This window comes from Pseudopodoces humilis, chromosome 4 (genome assembly GCF_049639895.1).
Source record: "Pseudopodoces humilis isolate 2021_Gansu_Grassland_sample_001 chromosome 4, ASM4963989v1, whole genome shotgun sequence".
Lineage (NCBI taxonomy): Eukaryota > Metazoa > Chordata > Aves > Passeriformes > Paridae > Pseudopodoces > Pseudopodoces humilis.
The window spans coordinates 43,375,202-43,400,632 of record NC_142203.1 but is presented as its reverse complement, the minus strand read 5'-3'; the positions used below and the strand labels follow the sequence as shown (position 1 = coordinate 43,400,632).

Here is a 25,431-nt window from a genome sequence, read left to right as displayed (position 1 = left end):
ACAAATCAACTAAAACGATGTGTAAGATATTGTAACCACTCCTGTGGCCTTAATTTAAATAGATTCAGGTTTATAGACCATGTCATAGCATAACTGCCTGTAGTGGTTTCCAGAAATATAATAAGGGTTGAATAAATTGTAATGCTTGTCCATTATTAAACATTCAGCTTTCATTATGGTAGAACATAGGACAATGATTTGGAAACTTACATATTTGATGTGCTCAGAAACCATATTTATGGCTATTGCATGAACCAGCATTTTATAAAAAGTGGTATTAAGTCAAATAAGAGTTCTTTATAAAACACTGGGGTTGCACCTGAGCATGAAGGTATTTGAGGTGATGCATAGATTTCTTAAACACCAAATGCGTGTAGTTATTTTGCACTAAGTCTTCTGATAGGCTGTTGTTAATAGCCTGTGTTAACTGTTCTAATGCCGATGTTAACCTAGAATAGACAAATGTGAGACAGAAGAGAAATATAGCTGAGTTCATGCTATACTATAATGAACATGGTGTAAATTCTTTCTGTTCTCTTGCAGGGTCAGAGATATGTTGACCGATGTCATCAAAGGTGCTTCCAAGTAAGAACTGCTAAATTACTACAGATGATGTTTTTTTCCCATATTTTCAGTGGAGAGTGGAACACTGCTCCTTTTCCTCCTAGATCTTCTTAAGATGATTTTTACCTTCATTAAATTTAAAGCATCCAGGTTTCATGAGTGTTTAGATTTAGAAGTTTCTCTATGAGGTACATAGTGAAATGTAGCCTTTTAGAAGCTGATGATCAAATCAGCAAAGGTTCCATGCATAGAGTAGGAAATTACTTAAGGCAAAAGATACTGAGAGACTCCAAAGAACTTAACTAAGTACCTTGTTGTAATTATTTGCTAGTTCATCTTATCTGAGAGGAGATAGTCTTACTGTTCCAAATGACAACATTCCACTAAGACTCATATTTCTTGCTTTAAAAAGCCAAATACTTCTACTGTGATAATGACATCTTTGAATCTGGAATAAATGCTAGATTGGTAGTGTAGTTATATTTTTACAGCAGCAGTAAAGTTTTTAGAAATGGAAGACTGATGCAAAAGACTGGCCTTACTGGCCTATAAGTGGTCTAATACAGTTCTATTGTTCAGATACTTTTGTAAAACAACATAAGAGAGTTCCATCAGGATTGTATTGCAGTGTGTTTTTCTGGGAATTACTAGAATATCAACATACTTCCTTATACAAAACTGAACACAGTTATGTTTTCCCTCATTATTGTCAGTGGCAGATTTTCTTTCTTAATTTCCTTAAAGGTTTGCACAGTCACAGAAATTAGTACTCTGAATCCTATACCTTTCCATGATGTTAGTGTTTTTGTAGTGTAGGGAAATAATTCAAAACTTTCTTTTAAGCTGATAATTCAATAATGGCTGCTCTGCTCAATCTCCTTATGCTGTTGCAATGAAGTGGCACCTGTCTCTCTAGCATTCTCTGTTTGAAGATGTTTTTGTTTTTGTGCTCTATGGAAATGGTACTAGCTAATACCAACTGCTGCACTTCTGTGAGTGCTACTTGCTCTGCAGGGTAGCAGTCTTTATTATAGTGGAAGAAAGCTTCTGTTTTTACACAACTTCGTGTGTGCTAGCCTTTATATAAAAGACAGACAAGAAAAAAAAAAAAGACTGGAACACTTCTCTTCTCCATTCTTTCTATAATTCCTGAAGATGAAATGTAACAGATTTCTGCTGAGCTAGAAGAGAGCCTGATGAAGTTGCTAGGGGCAAAGGCCTTCCCTCCTGGATCACCTGTAGCATACCTTTTCAGCTTCAAGATACATGTTTTGTTGGCAGCATCTCTATTGTGTTTCTTAACTGTTTGCCTTTTTCTGTTCAGAGACAGCCCAGTGGTGAAAGGAAACTCTATTTTTGCTTTAACTGGCCTTGCAGTTGCTGTAGCCAAATATGAAAGCAGCCTTTCTTCAGACACTGAAGGGGTGCCTGAGGTGAGTGAATCTGGGAGAGGGTCCCTTCTCTTAGTGGAATATAGAGAAGTAATATGACCAGGTGTTTGAGGGGCTGGTAAGTGGATGTGAAGTACTTTACATTTTCAAGTTCAAATTTCACCATACTCAGTGAATACCATCTCTCAGATGCTGTGATCTATACAGAAGCAAGTAAAGTGGATATGTGCCCTGTCACAAGAGGCATAATGTCTAACTCATTTATTTGACCATTTTGACAGATGAGATAGGTCACTGTATGGACTCTTTTTTCATAATTTCATGATTTTTGTCTCCACTGAATAGTACTTGATCAAAAGTAGTGTTTGTAAGTAAATGATGCTACTTACACTATGTAGGAATGACAAAATTATCTCATTCATGATGGATCACAGCTGGAGCATCAGCAGCTGAGCTTCTGTTTAGGTAGAACTTGATTTAAGAAAAAATTATGGTGATGATGATTTTGATTTGAATTTTATAGACCGAACCTGATTTTATTCCTATGAAACACTGGATTTCCATGGTCACGGAGACCCTCTTGAGTATTGTCAATAGCCGCTACCAACCTAAAGGTCAAGTCTTCCCATGGTTCTATCAGGTATGTGCTGTGGTACTGAAGGCCAGGCAATATAGCTATATTTCATATATGGAGTTCTAATCACGAAGTTTTCTGTTCTGTTTGAACTGTAGTAGTTGGAATAGAGGAAAAGAAAAACTTTTCTTGTTCTTGTTCATTTTCTTTCATTGTGCTTTCTGTTTATGTTTCTGTTTGCCTGAAGTTTTTGTCTTTATTATCAAAACGGTAAAAGCTTCAGGCAAGGAATGTCAGGCTGTAATACGTCTGTGCTGCTGTTTGCTCTATAGATGTTTATTTTAAATTCCTCAGATGCTGAGTGTTATTACCTGGAAAGGAGTAAGAGAAAAAGAAAAGACTCTCTTTTGTGTTTTTCTAGAAATCCTATTCAGGTGAAAATACTGCTAGTATTATAGCTCGATCCTGTGCGGCCACAGCGTTGTCTCTCCTGGTGCCGATTTTCATTGTGTCATACAAGGAGAAGATAGAGGAGGTCCTGAGTATGCTGACTGACAGGTTACCTGGGAAACCAAATGCTGATGAGTCTCAAGCTGTTCAAATCCACATGGGTCTTGGTTTAGGGATGTTCATCTCACGTTTGTATGAAGAAAAAGTCAGGTGAGAACTACCATATTTAATGTAGTTGTGAAAGTAACTTCCTTTTTCTGCATGTGACCTTAAGCTCTGAGGAATTAAAGTATTTACAAGTCATAGGCAAATGATTCTTGAAGGACTTTGTAATGTTTCTTAAAATTTGCCTCTTATTATCAGTCTTCCCTCCCCACTTTAGCCCCCTCCAGAGCTATCCTAGGTATTTTGTCATTCTTTTGGGATGAGGGACTAATTTTCATAATACCCTGAGGTTCAAAGTACAAATCAGTCAGCTAGAAGAACAACACATATACTTTTAAATGAGACTAGTTATGCTGGAAGACATAATTGTAAAATAATTCACAGTTTTTATTGGTTCCTTTGTAAGTTGTGGGACAGTGTTCACTTACGTCACATGAGTTACACATACAAGAATGGAGCTACAATGGAAGTAGTGTAATGGACTGTCTTTAAAGCATGCTGTTACAGCTGTGTTGTCAGCACAGAGGTGTTCTGAACTTGTTGGAAAATGCCCTCTTTTCAGAAAGGTTGGCCTCAGTTGCAAATTTCTGGTGATTCCAGTGAAATTAAGAAGTAGGTTTGGCTTTATACTCCTCCAGTTTCTTGACTGCTAGGGATTTTGTCTTCTTGTATACCTGTAAAAAATGTTTAATTAGTACACAAGCACAGGTAGCAAACAGATTTGATTGGCAGTTTTTAATTTGCTCAGTGAAGCTAATGTTTCCAAGGCAGCTGCTTTCATTAAAACTGAAGCATTGCTGAGCTCTAATCTTCATGCTTTGGTGCCTTGATGCCTTGCTGCTACTGACTCAGCCACGTAACTTGGGAATGGACTACCTCTGGATGTTTAGTCGGTGGGCTGATCTACGTACAAGCGTTGAAAGACTCTTAAAGAGAAGGAAGTTACATCAGCCCGGTATTTTGGAGTATGTGGATCAGTATTTTGGGAATTTGTGTTTCTTCCATTTCTGTGGTGAGGGGTATTCAGTGAATACATTTATCTAACCATTTCTTGCAGACTAGTTTTACTTTTTCATTGCCCTGCATGATTTGAAAGCTGAATCTTACACATTCTTCAAAGCATTGTCTTGCAACAAATTAAAGCTCACAGGGTTGTGGCTATATCTTATATCAGATCACAGAGCTAGTTTCAATTAAAGATGTCTTACTCATTATGAAAATGGAGTACATGTTTTATAAGAGGGGAGTCCATATGACGTCTTTGGAGTGAGAATGTAAATGCTTCTTTTTTATCAGTAAGTGTTAGGCAATGAGAGAGATTGACAAAGCTAATAGTGTAAAATGTCATTAATCTTTACCTTATAAATAGTTACAGGTCTGGCTGAGATCATGTTTTATCAGGTACCTCCTCCTACTGTCAGATATTGGATATTTTTTTTTTTTTTTCTATTTTGGTTTGGTTTTGTAGTGATATACCTGGTCAGCAGATGAACTTGGTTCTCATGAAGTCCGTGGATGTGTTGGAGGACTGCTGCTTTGACACCAGCCTGGAGTACAAGTGAGTTTCCTTTATTGCTGATGATACTTTATTTTGAACTCTACCTTTTTAATTGACGCTTTCTGCCTTAATTCTACACAGAAAAGTTTAAGAATAGGATAAGGAGTACTTCCATATGATCACCAGCTCAGGCTGGCTGGAAAAAGGCCCTTTGGAGGGCTACATGCTCTCTACATTGGTCTTGGTCTACATTGCTTAAGCTTTTACAGTCAGGATTTGAAACTCCTAAGACAATAAAACACGTGTCAGGTACCACGAGGTAATTAACATAGCATGGCAGCATGTTTCTTCCACAGTAGTCATTTCTCTTTAAAATCAGAAAAGGAACCACAGCATCTTGAGCATCTCAGTGTGAGTGTTTTCTTTGATTTTGGACATTACTCTGCTTAGCTCTTCCCTGTTCAAAAAAAACAGCAATAATTCCCTTTTGCCTTTTCCCTCCTTTCTCCAGTGCACTTTCTGAAAAGCTCTGAGGAGTCACAGCTGTGCATCATTGGGCTGTGAATCTGTGTAGCTTAGTGAGGATTTCTGTTGCCTTTTGAGTGGCACAGGGTGAGACACACAGTATACAGGGACTCTACCAGCTGCACCCCTTTGTCATGCGTGTTGCTGCTGGTTTGTGCAGCCTATTAGCTAGAGATCAAAGCCTCAGAGAAGAGCCAAGCCACTTCTCTGGCGACAAGAGGTTGACAGAAGAATATGAAACAATGGAGCAAGCAAGAGAGGGAAGATTGAAGAGGGGGTAGTTTTTTGTGCTGCCTATGGTTTTTGAGGGTTAAGAGGAAGTTGGTGTCTAGTATGAGTTCTCTCTGTGAGCAAAGAAGTAATGTAAAGCTGTAAATGTTGCAGAGTTGTCCAAATTCTGCATTTCTGTACTTGTAAACTGCTGTTCCAAAGAAAGATCTTTTCCAGCCTTTTATTCCAGCATGACACAGGCATGATCAGCTGTGAGGCATGAGCATTTTCACCAGTGTTTCACCCCTGCTAAACTGTTGATTTTCATTAAAAACAGCCTGACACTGTTTTGAGCATGGGTCTGCTGAGCAGTGCGGGTGTGGGAATCGGCGCTGTCTGGGCTCAGCTGGAAGGCAGGACTCCCTGCAACCTGATGCTCTTAATTAATTTTAATTAAATTAAAACACTTAAAATATGCTGGGAAATCTGAGATATCATGTAGATGAAATATACCTAAATACTTATTTTATGTAGCTCACAAATAAGGTAGCCAAGTGAGAACAATTGTTTGTTACAAAAAGGGGAACAGACAAGGTAAAGTTTTATTCTTGCTTTAGTCTCCAATAATAAGTCTTTATTAACAGCGTCTTACATAAAATACTGTGCCTCTAATGAGAAATTCCATTTTCTTTCTATGTAGTTTTGTCAACAAGCAGTTACTTAAACTTGAATTTAGAACTCTTGTATATAAGCCATGTCTTTGTTTTGTTGGCTATTCATGAATTCAGATACACCAGTTACTTGAAAAGGTTTGTTTGATCTTTGCTGGAAAAAAATACCACTCCCAAGACGCCCCTCCAACATCTTCTAGCCACATTCAATCATCCTTAATCTCCAGTTACTGTAAAATACTATCTTAAAAATATGACTGAAGTTATTCTCAGATGTTTCTTTTTTACCTAGCTAAGTAAAAGCAGCAGCTCTTTCTTTTTTTAAATTGGATAGGAGAAGCTTAGGTGAATGCCTAAGATCCAGCCATGTTCATTGGCTTGCTGCTTGCTACAAGCAGTGTCAGGGAGATGTGCAAGGGGGGGAAAAAAATAATCTACAGGTAAGAGCTATTGTGGAGCAGTGAGAGATCACCTTCAGAGCAGTAAGTGTCTGCTATGTTTTAGTATCTCATAATGGAAGCCAGAACTGTTTGGAAGTTTTCTGACAAAACTGATGACTTGGAACTTGTTATAGGAGCACACATGCAGAATTTAGTAAAAGATCTTTGGTCCAGAATGGAATTTCTGCTAAAATCTGAAAACAAGGCGGAGACTGTGGAGATGCTGGTGCCAGCTGCACTATTAAATTATCTCCTTTGAAACTATGTTCTTGTTGCAATTTTAATCATCTTCAGCATCAAACAATTTATTGTGCTGGATATATCTACCCTGATGAAGCTGCTCCACTACAGCATATGCAAATTTTCAGACATCCATGTTAGAATGCACACCTGACCATTCCTGTTTAAGAAATGTGGGTGAATACCTTAATCTCTACAGCCATCTTAGCAGCTCTCTAGCTTAATCACTAATTTCATTACTTTTGCAAATTAAACAATTCTTGGTGGAGTTTGACAGCAGCAGATGCTAATACACCTAGTGAACCTACAATTATTATTTTTAACTGGGTTTTCCTAGTTTATACTATCAGGATAAATTGCACATAGAAATTTGGATCTATACGTCTTCCATACTAATTTTTGGTGCTTTTTGTTTTGGTTCTTCAGAGGCAGAAGGAATCATGAGGCTGTATGTGTAGGATTTATTATTTAAATACACATTTTCTTCTTATACTCTTATCTGGTGTTTCCCGAAAAGGATGTGTGAAATAAATACCATTTGCAAAATTGACTGTGGTAATAAATTGTCTACAGGGCTAGTTATCAGGCAAGGCCAAGAGCTCATCTTCCCTGCAAACTTTGTTGGGGTGTAAAGGGAGTTCAGACCAGCCAAAGCATACTTAATCCTTTCTGTTTTCTCTTAAAGCACTGGATGTATTTTAGGAGTAGGACTTGTTCTTTCATTTATGAGTCACAGTAGCCAAACAGAATCGCGAGTGCATGTTTCTGCTTCATTGCGAAAACTCTTCAAATACCTGGACACCAGTGAGTACCAAAGCAGAGGAATCCAGGAGGTATGATCTATTTTATCACAAATTTTAAGTCTTCTTTTTATTTTATTGCCTCCTTTTAATAACTTTAGTATTTTTGCTGAAACTTTTTATCTGTCGTACTGAAAAGCTTGATTTCTACTTTTTGTTTCACAATATATGGGTTTATGTCTGCTGGGAAAAAAAAAAATGACAGTAACAGCAATATAAGAATAGAATAATGTGTAATGCTTTACAGAAGTTAAGAAAGTGCCTGAAAAGATAACAGGCATGATCCTTTAAAGGTCTTCTTTAATTCCTTAACCCCAAATTAAATTGTTAAAAGTTGGATCATGATTAACTATGAATATGGGTCTCTTACATGGGTCTCTCTCTGTTTACTTCTCATCTGATCTACTAAAAGCAGACATCAGCTTACTCTCAGAGAGAACATGCTAATACTTCCTCCTTCAATACGCCTTTTGTATACTTCTTTGAAATTTGGTGTCACTAGCTAATGCGAATTTTGTACTTGTGCATGCTATTGCCCTATTTACTGTTCTCTGTGTTTCGAACACTTAAATTGAGCCCTGCATTTTCAGGGAGGTTTATTCCAGGATATGTCCTGTAAGTTTTGACATGGTCCATGTACTTAGCTTGTAATTCTGCTGAGGTAAAACTTGAGAATGAAAATGGATGACACTCAAACAATTTACAACAGAAAACAAAAATCAAAAAAAGCACATGTTTTGCACAAGAAAAGCAACCCTGTCTGTACATGATAAGCCTGGAGCAGCTGAGTAGTTGAGTTGCATAATCCTCTGTTTTTCCTATGGGACTTAATAGAGATTGATAGTATTGTTCTTTTCCCCTGTTGGTAGTGTTCTGAAAGCTCTTTATTAAATATCTTCCTTGATGGAGTTTTATTTTTTTGGCAATACATATGTGTTGGGGATTAGCCTTTTACAGTTTATGGTTCATGCATTAACGTTACTTACAGCTATGAAATAAGAGAGATCTTCAAGTGCATTATTGAAATTAAACTGAGTTCAATACAGCAAATTCTGAGATGAGGGGCAGCAGCTGTTTAACATCATGAGACAGTTTGGAACAAGAAGCAAAAGTTACCCTTTGCAACTAAAACCTCTGTAAGGATTTGTACAAATGAGTAAAATTTGGGCAGCATTCTAGGATGAATGCTACTCTGTGAGATGCACAAGAGGCTCTTTGAGAGCTGTAAATGATTTGGATATAACCAGTACTTGACAATTTTGGCCTGCTGCAGCAAGAGATACAATCTGCACATTACTTGCTAGAAGTCAAATTGATGTCAATCCTGCATAGTAGGTGGGTGCTATCACCTGCTCTCACCTGAGACTCCTCAGAGTCATGGAGTCTTTGGTACAGAAGAGGTTAAACAGTTGGCGCACCTGCTTTGTTGGTAGTTCAGACTTCACTTCCTTATTCTCCATGGCTAAGGCAGGAGAACAGAAAAACCATGTTGCTGGTGAATCCTTCTGCAAGGGCAGGAGGCTGGTGTTGTGGGCTGTGTGGCCTGGTGGACCTGCTTGTAGTCCTCGCAGGAGCACAGCATGCTGAGCATACTTACATAAATAATGATCAGGTAACTTGTGTTGAGACAATAGCTGAATTTGTGTGTAAGGTTAGGAGCTTGACCTCTGTAAAATCAGGAGTACTTCCAAGCTTTAGCTGTGTTTGTTTAGTATTATTGGCATCTATGAAGAGCCTTTCAGAGAGGGAATAAATATCTGAAAGTATAAACTGAAAATGTTACATCTGTTCTATCATGCTGGCACATTATTCAATGTGACCATTGCTACAATGAGCTTGATTAGACTCTAATTAATGAAGTAAAATTTTTTTCAGGTGCTTGCCTATTCTGTGGCCTGTTCCAGTGTCTCTGCTTTCAGTGTTGGAATCATAGAAGCAGCTGAGGCTGAGAAGGCTATGAGCAAGCTACGAACCTTAGCAGAAGATAATCAGCAGGTAATAACTCTGTATTTGGGCTTTGCTTCAGTTCTCTTACTCTCTTTATCTGTTTAGTACTGGATACTGCTTCACCAAAACTGTAATTCAAGACAATTATACTGATCTTCTTTTCATCATTAAGTAATACTGAATGTATTTTGCATACCGTGCAATTACGAAGACTACCACTTGATTTCATTAATGCATATAGTGATTAAAAGACAGTAAAAGAAAAGCAAAGTGTATGTGTTTGATTGCATTTAGAAGATAAATCGTTACGTTTGATGTCATTAGTCACTGTATCCTGTTATTTTTTGTCTCTATAGTCTCAATATTTTAGTGCAGGTTCTTTCTGGTTAATGTTTGTCTGGAAATGAAGGAACCAAGGAGATACAACCATTTTGAATCAAAGCCTGCTATTATATTAATCAACTGTTCAGAATGTTTATCTGAAAAATAAGTCAAAGCTAATTACTTGTGCTAGGGTGTTTTATCTTTATATCAAAAAGTCTGCTCTAAAACAAAGGCTCTATGTGCCAAAGATTTAATCCCAGAAAATCCCATGTCACTTGAAATAAGAAAGCATCTGGTATTCTGCATACCGTATATCTGGTATTCTAGACAAAGATGTTACCTCTAATAGTTGGGAAATAATACTAATATGCAAGTAATGTTTCAATAATAAATGTATAAAAGAATACAGACTCCTTTGTAAAATCTGGTTTTTAATAAGTTCTTTTCACCTTACAGACCTACAGTTTTGCTTTAGCTTTAGGTGCAATAGTACATGGATTGTCAGCTTGTGGTCATGGGAAAGCTGAAGACCTGAGTAACAGACTAATGCCAGCCTGGATAAAAACTGTGCTTGCAGAGGTAAATGAGTTTGAGTGCATATCCTGAGTTTTGTACTTGTTTTGTTGTTTTGATTTTTTTTGCATGGGTGAGAGTAGAGGAGGTGGGAAAGCAATAGTGTGCAGTTTAAAATTAACAGTAGAAACAAAATTTTCCTTGCTCTTCTGCAGGAGTGATGCTAGGAGAAGTTATGACTATCTGAATATGCTTATTGATTGATATTTGGAAGCAAGAGTATAACTTTGGACTGTTTGCTAAAGGCAAAGAAATCCCTGTTTCTCTTCTACTTGGAAAATTTATGAGAAATGCTTATCTCAATGAGGTCTTAATTTGGACATTTTCTCTAATTTGGAACAGTATGCAAGGATAAATTCTAGGTTATTAAGTGAAAATGTCTTGTGCAATCAGGTGCTGCTTGTCAAAACTAGAAGAAATTAAGAGTGATTATAGTGCCTTAGTCATTATAATAATTTCAGTTTATCTGGAAAAGTTAGGTGTTCCAAATCAAACTCTAAACTTACACATTTAGAATTCAGCTGAAGGTAATTATTAATAAAGAAACTGTTTTTTAGTTGAATTGCACTGATATATTTGTGGAATACAGATTGTGCTAGGGAAAAAAGTGATTTGTCAATCCATGGTGATTTCACATTTGGAGGCGTGAGAAGGAAGCTCCATACAAAGCTTTCATTCATCAAGAAAGGGATTAGTATTATCTACCATGCTGAAGTCTGATCTGAAAAGGCTGTTGGGATTAGAGGTGTACTGATGATAGTAGTCATGGTTTTTAAGTTGAAAGAAACAAGCATTTTGTCCTACTGTAGTGTTGTGTCATCATATTGGCTCACTGGTCCTGAATTATGCTTCCAGGGTTTTCCAACAATGGAGCGTCTGGCTGCTGTCAGTGGGCTAGTTGCACTGGTGGGCTCTGAAGGAGGCATGATACAGGTGAGAACGTGCTTATTCGTATATATTCTTATTCTGTATATATATTCTTATATACCATAATATCATGGAAAAATTTGTCTAGAAGGCAAGATGGGATGTATCCTCCCCATTCCTGCAGCAACGGCTGTAAACCAGGACATCACATTTTTGCAGTAATTCATGTTGGGTATGAACCAAGCAATATTGAATTGCAATGCATGAAATGGGGTTTGTTCCATTTTGTCGTCATATGGCCCATGTTCAGTGCCACTGAGGAAAAGCTTGCAGCCATGTAAGCTTTCTCCTTTTCTCTCTCCCAGTCCCTAGAGAAAGGCATGGGTGCAAATGTAATCTGTTTTCAGAATTTTTTCTCTGTTGCTTCTTCTTCTACCTCTTACAAAATCCACCTTCTTTTCTTTTCCTCTTGCAGCTGAAATCTGAGACCATTCAGTCCTCACAGTTTCAAAGTAAGCTAAATGAAGTGATCAGAACCCTTACACAGGTAAGAAGGCAGACTCCTGTTTCCTCCTTTGGATATTGCACTACCGTACCTTCACGCCTTGCACAAGCAGGCCAAGTCTGTTTGAAAGAAACTACATAATCCTTTATCCAGCTTGAATGAGGCAGTGTAGGGGAATCCATCTAACTAGTGGTTTATTGTCTCAACAGATAATTAGTCTCTCAGAGCAGATTGGTCTTCAGACAAATGCAGTAAGACTTCTGGGACGTCTTCACATGTCCTGTTTGTCTTCTACACAGAACAGGGCATCTGGTAAGATGCTTTATTACTGCTTCCTAAATAACATATAGAAATAGCACATCACTAAAAAGACAGTGGGAGACACATTAGATAATACAAGTTAGACACTGCTTTGAGATCTCACGGTCCACCATGCCTAAAGGTTGGAACATGAAGCAGAAATCAGTGTGCTGGTCCCCACATCTGCTTTTACTTGCAGTATGAAAGTAAGGTTCTAAATTGTTGTGGTCAAACTTCTGTATTGCTTCTTTAGTTTTTTATAGGATAAACTCTAAATAGGTTTTACAGTTACTACGGCACATCTGTTTCACATCTACTCCATGCCATTTAGAACTGATTCATCTGCTATCTGTTTTAGCACTTCCCGCTGCATAAAAAAATCAATACTTAAAAACTAGTCTATAGCAAGACCAAGCTGACTTTTAAAGTATTTTTCTAGAACGAGATCTTCTCTGGTTAGCTGAAATTAAAAAAAAAATAGTGCTCTGTGCCCTTTCAGGGCAGCTGATGCATCACTACCTTACAGTGTTGTTTCAATATCCATTGTTAAAAAAAAGCCGAATAATTAATCGTTAATGAAATACCAGCACTAAACTAATTAATTTACGTTAATTAATTAATTAATTAAACTAATTAAATTAACTAATTAATTAAACTAATTAAGTTGAAGCTCTTCACTTTGGTGGGAACTAAACTGGGAACCAAAACCACAAAGCATAGATGAAATCACAGAGAAAAGTCTCTCAAAGTTTCTGCTTTTATGTATGCCTGCATGTATGCCTAAGGTTAGATAGATAATGTCTCTGCTGCATTTAACTTCCTAAAATTTGAAGTGCTCCCTTTCAAATTCCAGCTTGCAGTGCCCAATATATTTTTAAGGAAGTTCTTATCCCTGGCTTTTCAGTTGATCTGTGAATTTGTTTTTTCAGATCTGGCACCTTTCACCGCAAGAGATGTTTAACTTGCCTTAGAGGTGAAAAGGCCAATACATTTATCAATCTTGGGGTCTAAATACTCTGAGCCACCTACAGAATCAGTTAGCTCAAACACAGCTCAATTTGGCATTTAAATTTACATGGGAGCAGAAGGTTATAATTTCTGCTGATGATGTTTTAGAATATAAACATCTTTTTATCTTCACAGTTCCTCCAGATTTTAGCTACTTACCTGTAAACAGCTTTATCAGGGCAGCCATTGACTTTGCCATTGAAAGTGGAAAGAAAGGTAAGGATCAAACTGCATTGTCCGTCTGGGAAATTTGTTACAGCTATAAAAGGTGACCTTAAACACTTGCTTTTATTTGCTAAGAGAACTTTTCCAAGTACAAATTTGAACTTCACTAATATGAGGTATTTAAAATAGAAATTTAATTACACTCAAAATGATAAGGTAATATTGTGTAGTTAGGACTTTAGTTTTCTCCACCTAGGTTTTGACTTTTAAAATCCTTTCCTTGAGATGTTTCTTCCCTGTGAGAATGAAAGACAAATCATTTTAAGGGTGTGCTCAGTTAATACTCCATCATCAGACTGACTTTCTGCTGCCCCTTATTTCAGTGATGCTGGGTTAAGATTCTCTGTAACAGAGTGGTATTAAACAGATCACTGCTGTGATAGATGGAAAGAAGCCTGAAGAAAGTATGGTCTTACATGAGGAAGCCTGGTAAAAGAGAGATGTGTTGGAGTAGTCTTAAGGAAAATAGAGAGAGTGGATTACTCCTATGTGGAACTAAGTGAGCTCGCTGCCATGCTATGAAGCAAGCTTCGTTTAAATGGAGGTTAAAATGCCCACGTTTTGATTCCAGGAGGACTGAGTTAACTTATGTGGACATAACTTGGTATGTAGCAAAGGTTAGCACTAATGTGACCGTTCTTTTGGCCTGCATCTAAAAGATGAGAAAGGAAAGCAATGCCAGAAAACTTTGCTGTTCTCCCAGTAAGAAATGGAAAAATACTACCTTACTAGGTGTAGAATACCTGTAATTAACTTATAAATTGACTCAAGAGCAAGAGACCAGAAAGTTTCTATTTATTAGTAACAACAAGCCATTTTGACAGGAGATTAAAAATGTAACTGTTCATTATAAATGAGATGGCTAGTTCTCAGATGCAAAAGGAAGTAACAGTGATTTTGTAACACTTTTCTGTTCTTTTCTACGGCTTGAACTACAGTGCAATGTTCACATATTTTGGTGAGCTGTTCAGCCAAATATGTGTGTATAAAATTCAGACTTTGACTTAATCTTCTGTTCTAGGCCCTGAATCTGTCCCAGCTGAGCTGGTGAAAGTAGCACTGGCACCCATTGCATTAGTTGGAGAAAGCTATCAGTATCCACCTGTAAACTGGGCATCAATTCTTTCTCCTTTGATGAGGCTGGACTTTGGTAAGAGTAGTACTTTTCTATTAGGACTTTCATATTTGTCACAAGAGTGCTTTACTAATACAGCTTTCACAAACTTTGGAGCCCTCTTCAGGACTTGAAATTAGTGCAGTGGTTAGTTTTATTATGCTTTCAAGGCCGACTTTCTAGTGTTTGCATATATATATATTTGTCATCACCATGTGGGCACTATTTTAACTGAAGAAAAACTAAAGAAGATGAGAGCTAAGAAGTTTTCTAAAACCTTGGTGAAAGTGGCCTTAATATTTAAATTGGACTATTTACGTAAGAGCCCATCATAAAACTCAACTAATTGTATCCTGTTTTCAGTACCTGCTAAATGTTTGGTAGTTCATCTAGCTATCACTATTTTGAAATACACTTCCTACTAAATTACACTGGGTGATAATTTTCAAAATAATGGAAAAAGTTTCCTATACTGAAGTGTGCAATTCTTATGAAACTTGTTAAATTTGTGGAGTTGTTTTTTTTATTTCTGCTTTTCACTTAGGAGTCTTATTTTTGTAAATGAGGGAATTTGCACAGAAAACAGTACACGTGTTTTGTAGCTGTTTTTAGATTTCAGACAGCATCATAGTCCAGGAATATTGACTCATTTTTCCTTTTGTGGATAAAATCTTAGTTTTATTTAGCAAGGACTTCTTTAAAAAAAAAAATTACTTTTCTTATCATTCCCTCATTTTTGTTCCTGAGCAAATTGAAATAACTTGAATAAATGCTGATACTGCTTGTTGAAAGTGCACGAATAGAAAGAAGAGTCTTCTAAAATGTATGTGTTAAAAACTTTAATTAGGATTTTTAGAAAAATAAGTTGTAATGTGGTGCTCTAGTAGAACAATAACCCTCCTTTATTTTATGAGCTGAGAACAAATGTAAAGGGAAAATAATTTCGTTGTAACTTAACTTGTTTTCTTCTGTTTTAGGTGATGAGGTGAAACATCTCTGCCTTGAACTGGCTGTGACACAGGCCCAGTCATCTCAAAATGCAGCAATGCTTTTAGGGATGTGGGTGGCACCTCCCCTTATCTACAGTCTCAGTGTACGTATGTCAGAAAACTTGTGGGAGCTCGGCACCTCTTTCATATAAAATTCCTAAGTGATAATGTTTAGTCTGTTTCATCAGAAAAGTATTACTGGGTTCAGAAGTCTTCAGAAATACCATTTAGTGAGTATTTATAGTGGGAGAAAGGTTATTCTGGGGCCTTAAAATTCAAGGCAGACTTAAGACCTGCTACAGTGATTTTACTTGACTGCTTAGGGCCTTTTTTCTCTCTCTCATTTCATGCTATAGTGCTGATAACCTGGAGACATAAAGCATGGCATGTAGGGAGAAAAAGTATATTTTATTATACAAGCTGATAGTCCTAAAAAAAGAAGCCTACCCTAATCTGTCCAAAAGTTTACCTGTTTTTTCTAACAAAGTCTCTTGATCTAGCTAACTAATAAAAAAAGATACGTCTTGAAAACCTTGCCTTAATTTTGTAGATACCCAAGAGAGCAACCTACAGGATAATCAAATTTAGTCTTATCCTTCATTGCTGTTCTGTTCTTCTGGAATTAAATGTGGATTCCATGGTACAGTATGTAAAACTCCCTGAATCCCACAGAGCACTTCACTGCACATTTCTGTCATTTTATACAAGTTCAGGAGCAGATTCATTACAGTTGCCAGAAAATTAATTGTTTGTGTCTGTGATCTCTTCAGGGAGTGTTTTTTGTTTTAATTCATTAGTCTTAGATATGCAAACACTTGCTGGCAGTTTAGGGTATGCAATTGGTGAGGTACCAAAAAAAAGATTTTATTTCTGACTACCACTTTCCAGCTGCAGTGGGAAGGGGAGGTCGCAAAATTAGGTGAGCCACAGCGTACATAAGCTCTGCATTTCGTACAGGTTACATTCTTCTTCACTAGCTAGCAACGTTAATGGTTCTATGGCTATCATACTTCTGTCTGGACAGTTGCATGTTTTACGTAGGAATGCAGTGGGCACCAGGTAATAAAATTGCTCTGTCCATAAGGAGATGCGATGCCTAAGGTTCATCAAAAGTAAGTTCTTCAGGTTTTAATGAAAACAGAATACTGACATTTTTGAACTCTTTTTAATTCAAAAAATTCATCAAAAAAGGGAAGAAGAAAATAACTGAGAAATATTTATGACTTTTAAGTGCTTTTATAAATAGTGTTTGAGCCACTCTTTCTATAATTTTATCCAACAATAGTTCAAGGTCAGTGAGCAAAACTTTTTCCTTTTCAGATGAAAACTCAGAAATACCTTTTCATGTCCCTGTCCCTGTGGATGCAACATGTCGCAGAAGACAAACTGCAGTCTTTTACAGAAGTGCTTCTCATACAGCAATTTGAAGTGAAGAACCGCACAAAAAGGCCAGAAATTTGCCAGTGTGTTCTACAGGGGCTCATCCAGGCAATGAAACTTCCCAACCCTGCCCAGTTTTGCTGGAGCTTTTTGTGTCAGGCTGTGGAGAAAATATATGAGCTTCTTCCAAATGAGGTTCAGGTAAGAAGTATGTATGCAGTGTATGAACACTGTAGCTAGGTATTTTTTAATGATGGTAAGTCCCATCTTTTTCCACTGATGCATCAGATTTGAAACATGAATTAGATGTACAGTTTTTAATGATAATAGTTAAAATAGCCACATAATTTCAATTTAAGTTGTTTTTTGTTATTTTAAAATAAAATAATGTTGTGACGATCTAATGTGCACTCCTTCCTTACAGATTATTTGGTAATGGGAAAATACAGTATTAGTACTGAACTAAATGTTATTCAAAGAGAAGAAGTGAACAGTGAGAAGGTTTTCTTTTTCTCACAGAGGATTCAACTTCTCACAGTGATTTAAAGAAACTATTTAGCTGCAGAAATTACTTCCAAAGAATGGCACTTTGCCATTAAAAATAAAATAAACTCTTTCAAAGTATTCAAGTACCATTATACTTGCAGATTGATATATGTTGAATTCCCCAGAAAATACAGAATTTCTGAAGTAGATTACGTAAAGTGAGACTAGATGATAGATTTATTATTCATCATTATCATTAACAAGTTCCTAAACTCACCAATTTTGATGGTGAAGAAAGCAGCAAATAGGCTATTTAGACATGCTTTTACTTTTCTGTTTGCAGAGAAGTGAACTGGAGATGTATGTTGACGTAGCAAGATGTATTTCAGAAATGGCCGATTCAGAGATCAATCGCATTGTCCAGATCTCCAAGGTAACTACGTCTTAATTCTGCTCTTTTATCATCAGATCATGTGAAACAAGGAACCTTGTCATTTTTGTCACCGGACTATTTTAGCTCATTAGGACCATTTAATTGTTTTATCTGACATGTAGGTAAAAGTGTTCTGCTGGCAGTACATAGAAGCAGAAGTGATAAGAATCCGTATTCCAGACTTTATCAAAGCAACTGAAATACTCGTGTTTTCACCTGGGAGGTTTGAACCGGAGAGTCTTAACTAACCTGGTCAGGTGGGGATTGGCCTCTTCTCTCAGGCAACCAGTCCCAGACAGGACAAGAACACACAGTCTTGAGCTGCACCAGGAGAGATTTAGGCTGGACATTAGGAAGAATTTCTTCACAGAAAGGTTGATTAGACCTTCGAATGGGAATGTCATACTAGGGAGATGGTGGAGACACTGTCCCCAGAGGGGTTTAAGGAAAGACTTAAGACATTTAAGCATGTGACACTCAGTGCTGAGGTCTAGTTGACATGGTATTGTTCAATCATATGGTAGACTTGATAATCTCATAGGTCTTTTCCAACCTACCTGATTCTGTGATTCTGAGAATTACTTCCGTTAGCAGAGCAGGAATGGTGTGAACCAGAGTGGTGTTATATCTTCTAAATTTCAGACCAGTAATGCAAACAGAAGACTGCAGTCCTCTTTGGTTAATATACCCTCATGCTTGAAATTGGGCTGTAAATGCATCCTGGTGACTAGCTGTCCGTGAACTGGTGGATCTGTGCTTTGGTTAAAAATGTGAAATAATTGACTGAAAAACCTTTAGTTCTTGACTTTATGTTCTATATTTACATTCACACTGGTGGACAAGATGACTGAGGATGATAATGGAATAAAAAAAGCTTTTATCTTGTAGCTCACCAGTGGAATCAATTAGCAATGGAATTCTTACCAGCTGAAATGCTAAGGAAATGACCTGTGTGGAAGAACTTGATGTTTTCAGATCAAGCTTTTAAAAACAAACGTCTGTGATGTAAAGCCCCCTGTTCTGCTTGCTATCAGATTCACTAGACCATCAAGCATTCAAATAGGTTGTGGAAGCTGAACTGTCATTTCCTTATGTTTTTCAGTTCTTATTTCACACTGGAAAACATCATTTAAGAAAAATCTTTTTTTCACTGCAGTGCATCTCTCTTGCAGGAAGACTTGAGTGTCCAGAACTGTTAAGCTGGTTCATTCCATTTCAAAGGGGCATGTAAAATCTAAAGCAGGATGAAAAGAAGCTCTACTGAGTTACACTTTGCTGGACTATTTCAAACAGTGTAAAGTTCAAGTGATATATACAGTCTTCTGTTTAATAATTTGTCTTGAGGAAAACTGAGTCTACTAGTTATTCTAAGAGTTTCTTTTTTTATAAAGAGGAATGCAAAATTTACTGTTCCCACAAGAAGCATACCTTTCAATTTAACCTGTTTTTAATTGTATTTGCAGAACAATATAGAGAAGGCCACGTTCATGAAAGTGTATTTAATTTCTCAAGGCAGATTGTCTCTGACAAACTTGAGTGCTGTGATTGAAACTGTGGCAGGATATCAGCAGAAAGAAAATATTTTATGGATGTTCTTGCATAGTTTCTATCATGCTCGCATTGTGAGACATGAAAATACAGGTAAGATCAGGCTTAAAGTAAAATCAGCAATCCAATCAACAGATATTTATGAATATACACTGATTCCTTTAAAATAATTTTAAAATGCTTTAACTAAAGTGTTTTTAAATTTTTCCATATTAGAAACTATTGTTTTCAGAATTCTTGTATTATTCAAATACTTGTATCAAACTTTACTTTTATGTTTTACTCCAGTTACTTCTTTTTCTGTGGTCCAGCTACAAGTCATTTGTCTCATCAATGTGGTTTACAGACCAAGTTTTAACTAGATCTGTGTCTCCCAGTCTTTTTAGTGTAGTGTTACCGATGTGCATTGTACATCAGAGACCGCTTAATAGTGCAACTCTGCTAACCTTCTGACCTAAAATCTGACTTATTGGTACATGACACAGAAGGCAGGGGGATGTTCCCATGAACTAGGTTGAACTAGGGAGATAACTTTCTTTCCTAAACTCCTTCCACTGATTTAACACAGGAACTAAATTTCCTTTTATTCCTCTTCATAACTGTAACAGATAGTCATCTGATAGGTTAATGATTTGGTTTGGCTCAGTTATGGTTCTGACAAAGCATAGGGGCTGATGCAAGAGAAGTAGGAGAATCACACAGGAAGATGAAGAAGGAAGAAAAAAGGACAGAAAGATACAAGAATGAGGTCTCAATTTCATGGCAGAGGAGTCTTTGTCTGCCTGTGTTCACTGAACAACTTCAAAGCATTATATTGCCAGATGCCTTAGCTGCCAGCTGTGTTTGAAGAACTTCAAAGAGTAGTGAGCTTTAACGGAGTGAAGTGAGGATTTTTTACGTAAAAGAGGAGACAGCATGAAAGGGGGCACTTGTAAAGATTACATGGACGTAGTAATAATGTATGATGATATGTGATCTTGGTGGTGAGCATGGTTATTACTTTCTAGGAGGTAGAAAAGATTATGGATAGCCGAACCTGAATGAATGAATGAAAATGAACCTTGAGATGAATTGAGGGCTGATTTTATATGCATGCCTTGACTCTATTTTACTGACCCTCTCAACACTGTAGGACTATTTTCACAGTATTTTGCACATTTGAGGGAGGCTTTAGGATTCTGTAGTAGTCATATGTGCAGACTTGGTTAGTGGATCCTGCAGGCTGCCATTATGTGGCAAATAATTCCCAGTCAGGTTTGGTGGGTTTTTTTCTGTGTGTTCAGTGTGTTGTCTGCATTATAAGCAAAGTTTCTATGCTGTTTAAGGGCCTGTGTGTTTTCAGTCGGTGGCAGAATTAATCAAATGTGATAGTGGTGTTGGTGATCCGTGTTCTACAGTTAGTACTTTCTTGCTGTAGTGATTTTCTGTGCTTGCTTTTAATGAAAATCAGTGCATTCCAGTGTTTGACATGAGTTGGTGTTCTTACTCTTTTTCTAGGAGTTCTGAAAAGAATGGACTGGCTGTTAGACTTGATGGGCTACATCAGAAATGCAGCATACAGGTCAACACCCTTACAAAATGTTGATCTCAAAGAGGTAATCCTGTGAAAATGATTTGCCGCAAGAAAAGGAGGAGGTTCTGATATATTTTACATTTTTCCTCAGTAATAAATATTATTCCCCATGCTTTTGTATTTCAGAAGATTGTGATCTTACAACCACAGAGCAAATCTTCACAATTTCTGTGAATGAATGTGTATTTAAAACTCTTACTTTAAAATAAACTTTACATTTAAGTTATATTACCTTAAGGTAATTATTAAATAAATAAATAAAATATTAAACCTTAAAGCAACTAAAGGAAATAATTACTTCAAATTTACTGTATTTAGAACAATTGAAGGAAAATTTTGAATTCACTAAGTAGAACTGTCTAGGCATGTCAGAATTGTGTAGCTTCTGGTTCTTGAGAAGGGCGTGGACAGTTTTAGAGAAATGTTTTTCAGCTGTTTAGATCTTCTGTTTCAGGGCATAAAATAAGCTGCTGCTTAGATAGAAAGGCATTAATTACATTGCTGCAATATTTCTCAACCATTTATAGCACCACATGGGTGACCATCTTGTGTTCCCTCAACAGTCATGTTGCTGTGAAAAAGTTATTTCCCTTTTTTATATTAATTGTGGATTAGCTTTAATCTAAGGGATTATTTTAGAAGAGTCTGATTTTACTTTTCTTTCTGTAGACATTTTAGTTTGAATTTGGAAAGGGGCTTATGCTCTAAAAGCATAGAAGGATACTAAGAACTTTATAATTCTTGCATTTTGAATTTTAGCTGAATTTTTAAGACCAAGTTACCATCTGGATTTTCGTCTTGGTCTGTTGGTTGGTTTCTTTTTTGGATGAGTTTATTTGTGGGAGTTTTTTTTTTTGGGGGGTTTTTGAATTGGTTTCTTACTTTCTTTTATTTTGTTTTTTCCTTCTGTATTATTCGTTTAATAGAGTGCGTTTTTGCCTTTTTCCTGTTTAGTGCATAGATTTCCTCATGTGGCTCTTTGCAGCTTCTGTGTTGGCCTGGGCTGACCATGGTGCACCATTACTGCTTGGCCTCAGTGCTGACTGGTCACTGTGTAAACCACACATGGTATCACCAGAATTATCTGAGGAACACATTGGCATGCACTCCACTGACAAGTTTGCTGTGCAAGAAACTCTCACTCTCCTTCCAAATAGCCTTTCCCTTTTGCTGGCTAAAGAACCATGGAAAGAACAAACACAGAAGGTAAAATTGCACTTAGTGGTAAGCACTTTACATGAAAAAGCACCCCATTTTTAGTAGTCAGCTTGGATCTTAGCTAAGCAGTAATTTCCTCTATATTTTGTTGCATCTCATTAGTGATCTCACGTTATTTTTAATCAGATATAAATGTAGTTTCATAGAATTTGAGAGTTGCAAAAAAAAAAAAACAAATTCCAAAGCTGGGAGTCAAACTCCTAAGAAAATACAGCTGGGAGAAGAGAGTTGGGAGCTGCTGGTAGTAAGTCAGTATTTTAAACATTGAAAGAAGGATACTCTGCAGTTGGACACACCACACTGTAAATTCAGAGGAATCAAAGATCTTCTGCAGTGTGTGTCATTTCTTTTCAAGTGTGAGTTGAAAATAAATGTGGAAAACTTGTGCAATGCATGTAATTCCTATATGTGGAAGTACTGCTGTTAATCTCTAGATGAATAGTTACCCATTTTGTGCAATATGGAATCTGTTGAGAGCTGGTTTCTCTTAGCATGCTTCTGTGCTCAGAGTTACCACTGAAGTCAGAATTCAGAATGTGGGAGGAATGCAGGGGTGAGCTGTTAGTATGCAAGTGCCTAATTAGGTTTTAAGGAAGAATGTGAGACCTTGCCCTGAAAATCATCCTTATGAGTCTAAATACCATATTGTCATCCAGGCACCCTGCACTGCCAGAAAAAAATAACAAGAAATGAGAGAGGTCAAAAGAGGAACAAAGGCAATAAGAGTTCTGAAGGATTTGCAGTAAAAGATTTGGACAAGAGACTGATAAGAAAGAATTATATTAATAGGTTAAAGGTATGAACAGGCAAGATGTAGGGAAGCTATTTAGTGTGCCTTCTACAAAGAATTATTGCTGAGGTAAGGAGAAGGAACAAAGGGGGTTTCAGATCCAGCTGTGGGAAGAATAGCGTTGACAGGGACATGTACTCTGGGGTGTTTTGTTTACTTTGGGCAGAAGCTTCGTTGACCACTACTTCTGATTAGATAACTGAATTTAGCAGAAATCAAATGTTGTTTGTCAAACTGAGAATAAATCATCATGTTCTGATACAGGGGCTCTTTTAATTCAGATTTTTTTTTTTCATATTTCAATCTTCAGTTTATTGACTGGCTGATCAATATGATGGAATGTCCTAAGGAAGCATTATCAAAATCTTCCATGGACCTGCTGAAAGGTAACATATTTTTAATTGGGTCCTTATTTTTCCATAACTGTCAGTACAGATCAAAATGCAGTTGTTATAAGGAGTGAGGTTTTGTCTTTGAGGTAATTGTCACAGGTAAGTTGACATTCTTGTCTGCAAGACCTTAAATTTTCTGTCTCATCTGCTGATGCTTATGATGTAGCTCTTAGGGTCCAAAAGACCTAGAGGTTCATCTAATGCACAAGCTTATTTCATTGATAGATCTGTCCGTTACCATTAAAAATAAGATGCAGCATACTATTGGGAAATCCTCCAGTACTAGAATACAAATCACATACCTTAGGTGCAAGTAAAGACTGCACTGTGTGGAAGGGATAGGAGGTGAACTAGGACAGCAGAGTAAAAAGGTTCTGAGAAAAAAGGAAAGAGAAATGAGGGTTGCTGAAAAGATACGTGAAATCAAGACAGCATTATGAATTATGGTACGAGTTGTAGCCTAGCATACATCCCATTGCTTACTTACATAAGTAGGATCTGTGCAATTCATTTTAAGAGGACACCACAAATATTCCCAAGTGAAGTAAGTGCATTTGTACTTGTTTCCACAAACACAGTGTTCCTTTGGACCATCTGATTTGTCGGACCTAAACAAGGCTTCTTGACATCCAGTTATAAGTTATTTGCATGATTAGGATAATTACCCTTGTTTTGATGTCTGCACTCTTTAGTGACTCTGGTAAATTCCCCTGTAATGTCTGCTAATCTCCACCAGAAGCAATGCTGAGGGCTGTTGGAGAACCTCCTCTGTGTATCAGAGGGTTTTGATACTCACCATATATTCTCAGTATGTCCTGATAGAGATAAGTCACTGTTCCCCTTGAGCTTCCTTTTTTTTTTTTCCTTTTAAAATCTGTAATTTGTAATTTAAAATGTAATTTGTCCCTGTCTTCACAGTTGCACTTCTGGCCTTGAGGTCTCTTGCAGAGTTCAAGAAGAAAGCAGTATGGACTAAAGCTTATGGGTGGTAGCTGCACATCTTACCTGATGAAGAAAACTGTCCATACTTGAAAACATAATAATGCTACTCAGGCATCAATAAGCTGTATTTCAAAGATGTTTCCTATCACAAGATTTTTAATTGGGTTTGGGTTTTTGCCCTTCTGCTTCATCACAAAAATATCTATGAAAAAAAATATTTTGTCTTTAACTGATGTGTTATTACATTTTGCAAAAGTACTGAATCTAAATGAGAAATATACATTCAGTTTTAATTGAGTTGTTTCAGTGACATCTGGGAACCTCAAAAGCTGGAGTGGAATATTCCTTTTATTTGTGGAAGCTTTGAAGGAATGGCTGAAAATAAAACAAACTAGTAAAACTTGTTTGGATATAGCGTATTTACTAAAATATGTTTTAGTGTAACAGACTTGGAATGAGCATTATTTTTTGAATGACAATCCTTCTTTTAGTAATGATGCTACTAATAACATATACTAATCATAATGTTCTTGTGCAGTAGTGACAACACATTATGACTAGATTGTGTGAGCAGGATTTCTGAAAAGGGGTGGTATGCATGTCAGTTTTGCCATGGCTTTATAAAGATCATTGAAATGAGTCGATAATCCTGATGGCTGTTGTATCTGCAGCTCCAGGACAGCTGCAATTTTCTTTCCACTTGTAAAAGAGACCATTCTTGTCTCTTTTACACTTCTTTGCACATAACAAGAGTTTTTCTCTGCCTCTAGTGAAAAGGGACAATACAGCAACTCTTTTCCACATTTATCATCTTAAATAGATTAGCCCCTGCTATTTTCCTTATTACTTTTTTCTTTCCGAAAGAACAAAGAATTTTTCACTTTGCAATCTTGCCAAGACATATATTAAAAGAGTTGTTATATTTAGCAATCCTCTTTTCTGAAGTAGACAAAAAATAACTGAAAATAATTGGGCACTGTTCTCTAGTGTCTTTCAAAACAGTACTGGTAAGAGCATTGTTGATTTTTGATCAGGTTGAAGGAAATGATTTTTCCATACGTCTAGAAGACACCCTCCCCATTGGAGGAATTATCTTCTTTTCAGGACTAATAACATTTTCTCTGTAAAAGAGGACTTCTTGGTCACTTGGTCTGTTTGCCCTGGAGAAGAGGGAGACTGAGGACAGACCTCATCACAGACTACAAATTCCTCATGAGGGAAAGAGGAGGGGCAGGCACTGATCTCTTCTCTCTGATGACCAGTGACAGGACCTGAAGCAGTGGCAGGGG

At 37.0% G+C, this 25,431-nt stretch overlaps 1 protein-coding gene across 1 annotated transcript in view; it reads left to right on the top strand.

Annotated features, from left to right (window-relative positions):
* Positions 1–24,542, top strand: part of FOCAD (focadhesin) — a 91,912-nt gene extending 67,370 nt beyond the window's left edge. Inside the window, exons 24-44 of the mRNA XM_005522655.3 lie at positions 544–585; positions 1,889–1,997; positions 2,479–2,595; positions 2,951–3,189; positions 4,613–4,702; positions 7,414–7,561; positions 9,404–9,523; positions 10,256–10,378; positions 11,228–11,305; positions 11,715–11,786; positions 11,954–12,056; positions 13,188–13,268; positions 14,299–14,427; positions 15,369–15,484; positions 16,701–16,961; positions 17,590–17,679; positions 19,143–19,320; positions 20,725–20,822; positions 21,755–22,006; positions 23,119–23,194; positions 24,119–24,542. Coding sequence (XP_005522712.2) covers positions 544–585; positions 1,889–1,997; positions 2,479–2,595; positions 2,951–3,189; positions 4,613–4,702; positions 7,414–7,561; positions 9,404–9,523; positions 10,256–10,378; positions 11,228–11,305; positions 11,715–11,786; positions 11,954–12,056; positions 13,188–13,268; positions 14,299–14,427; positions 15,369–15,484; positions 16,701–16,961; positions 17,590–17,679; positions 19,143–19,320; positions 20,725–20,822; positions 21,755–22,006; positions 23,119–23,194; positions 24,119–24,192 — 2,596 coding nt within the window. The 3' untranslated portion in view covers positions 24,193–24,542. The remainder of the gene's footprint in view (positions 1–543; positions 586–1,888; positions 1,998–2,478; positions 2,596–2,950; positions 3,190–4,612; positions 4,703–7,413; positions 7,562–9,403; positions 9,524–10,255; positions 10,379–11,227; positions 11,306–11,714; positions 11,787–11,953; positions 12,057–13,187; positions 13,269–14,298; positions 14,428–15,368; positions 15,485–16,700; positions 16,962–17,589; positions 17,680–19,142; positions 19,321–20,724; positions 20,823–21,754; positions 22,007–23,118; positions 23,195–24,118) is intronic.
* The last annotated feature ends 889 nt before the right edge of the window (positions 24,543–25,431 follow it).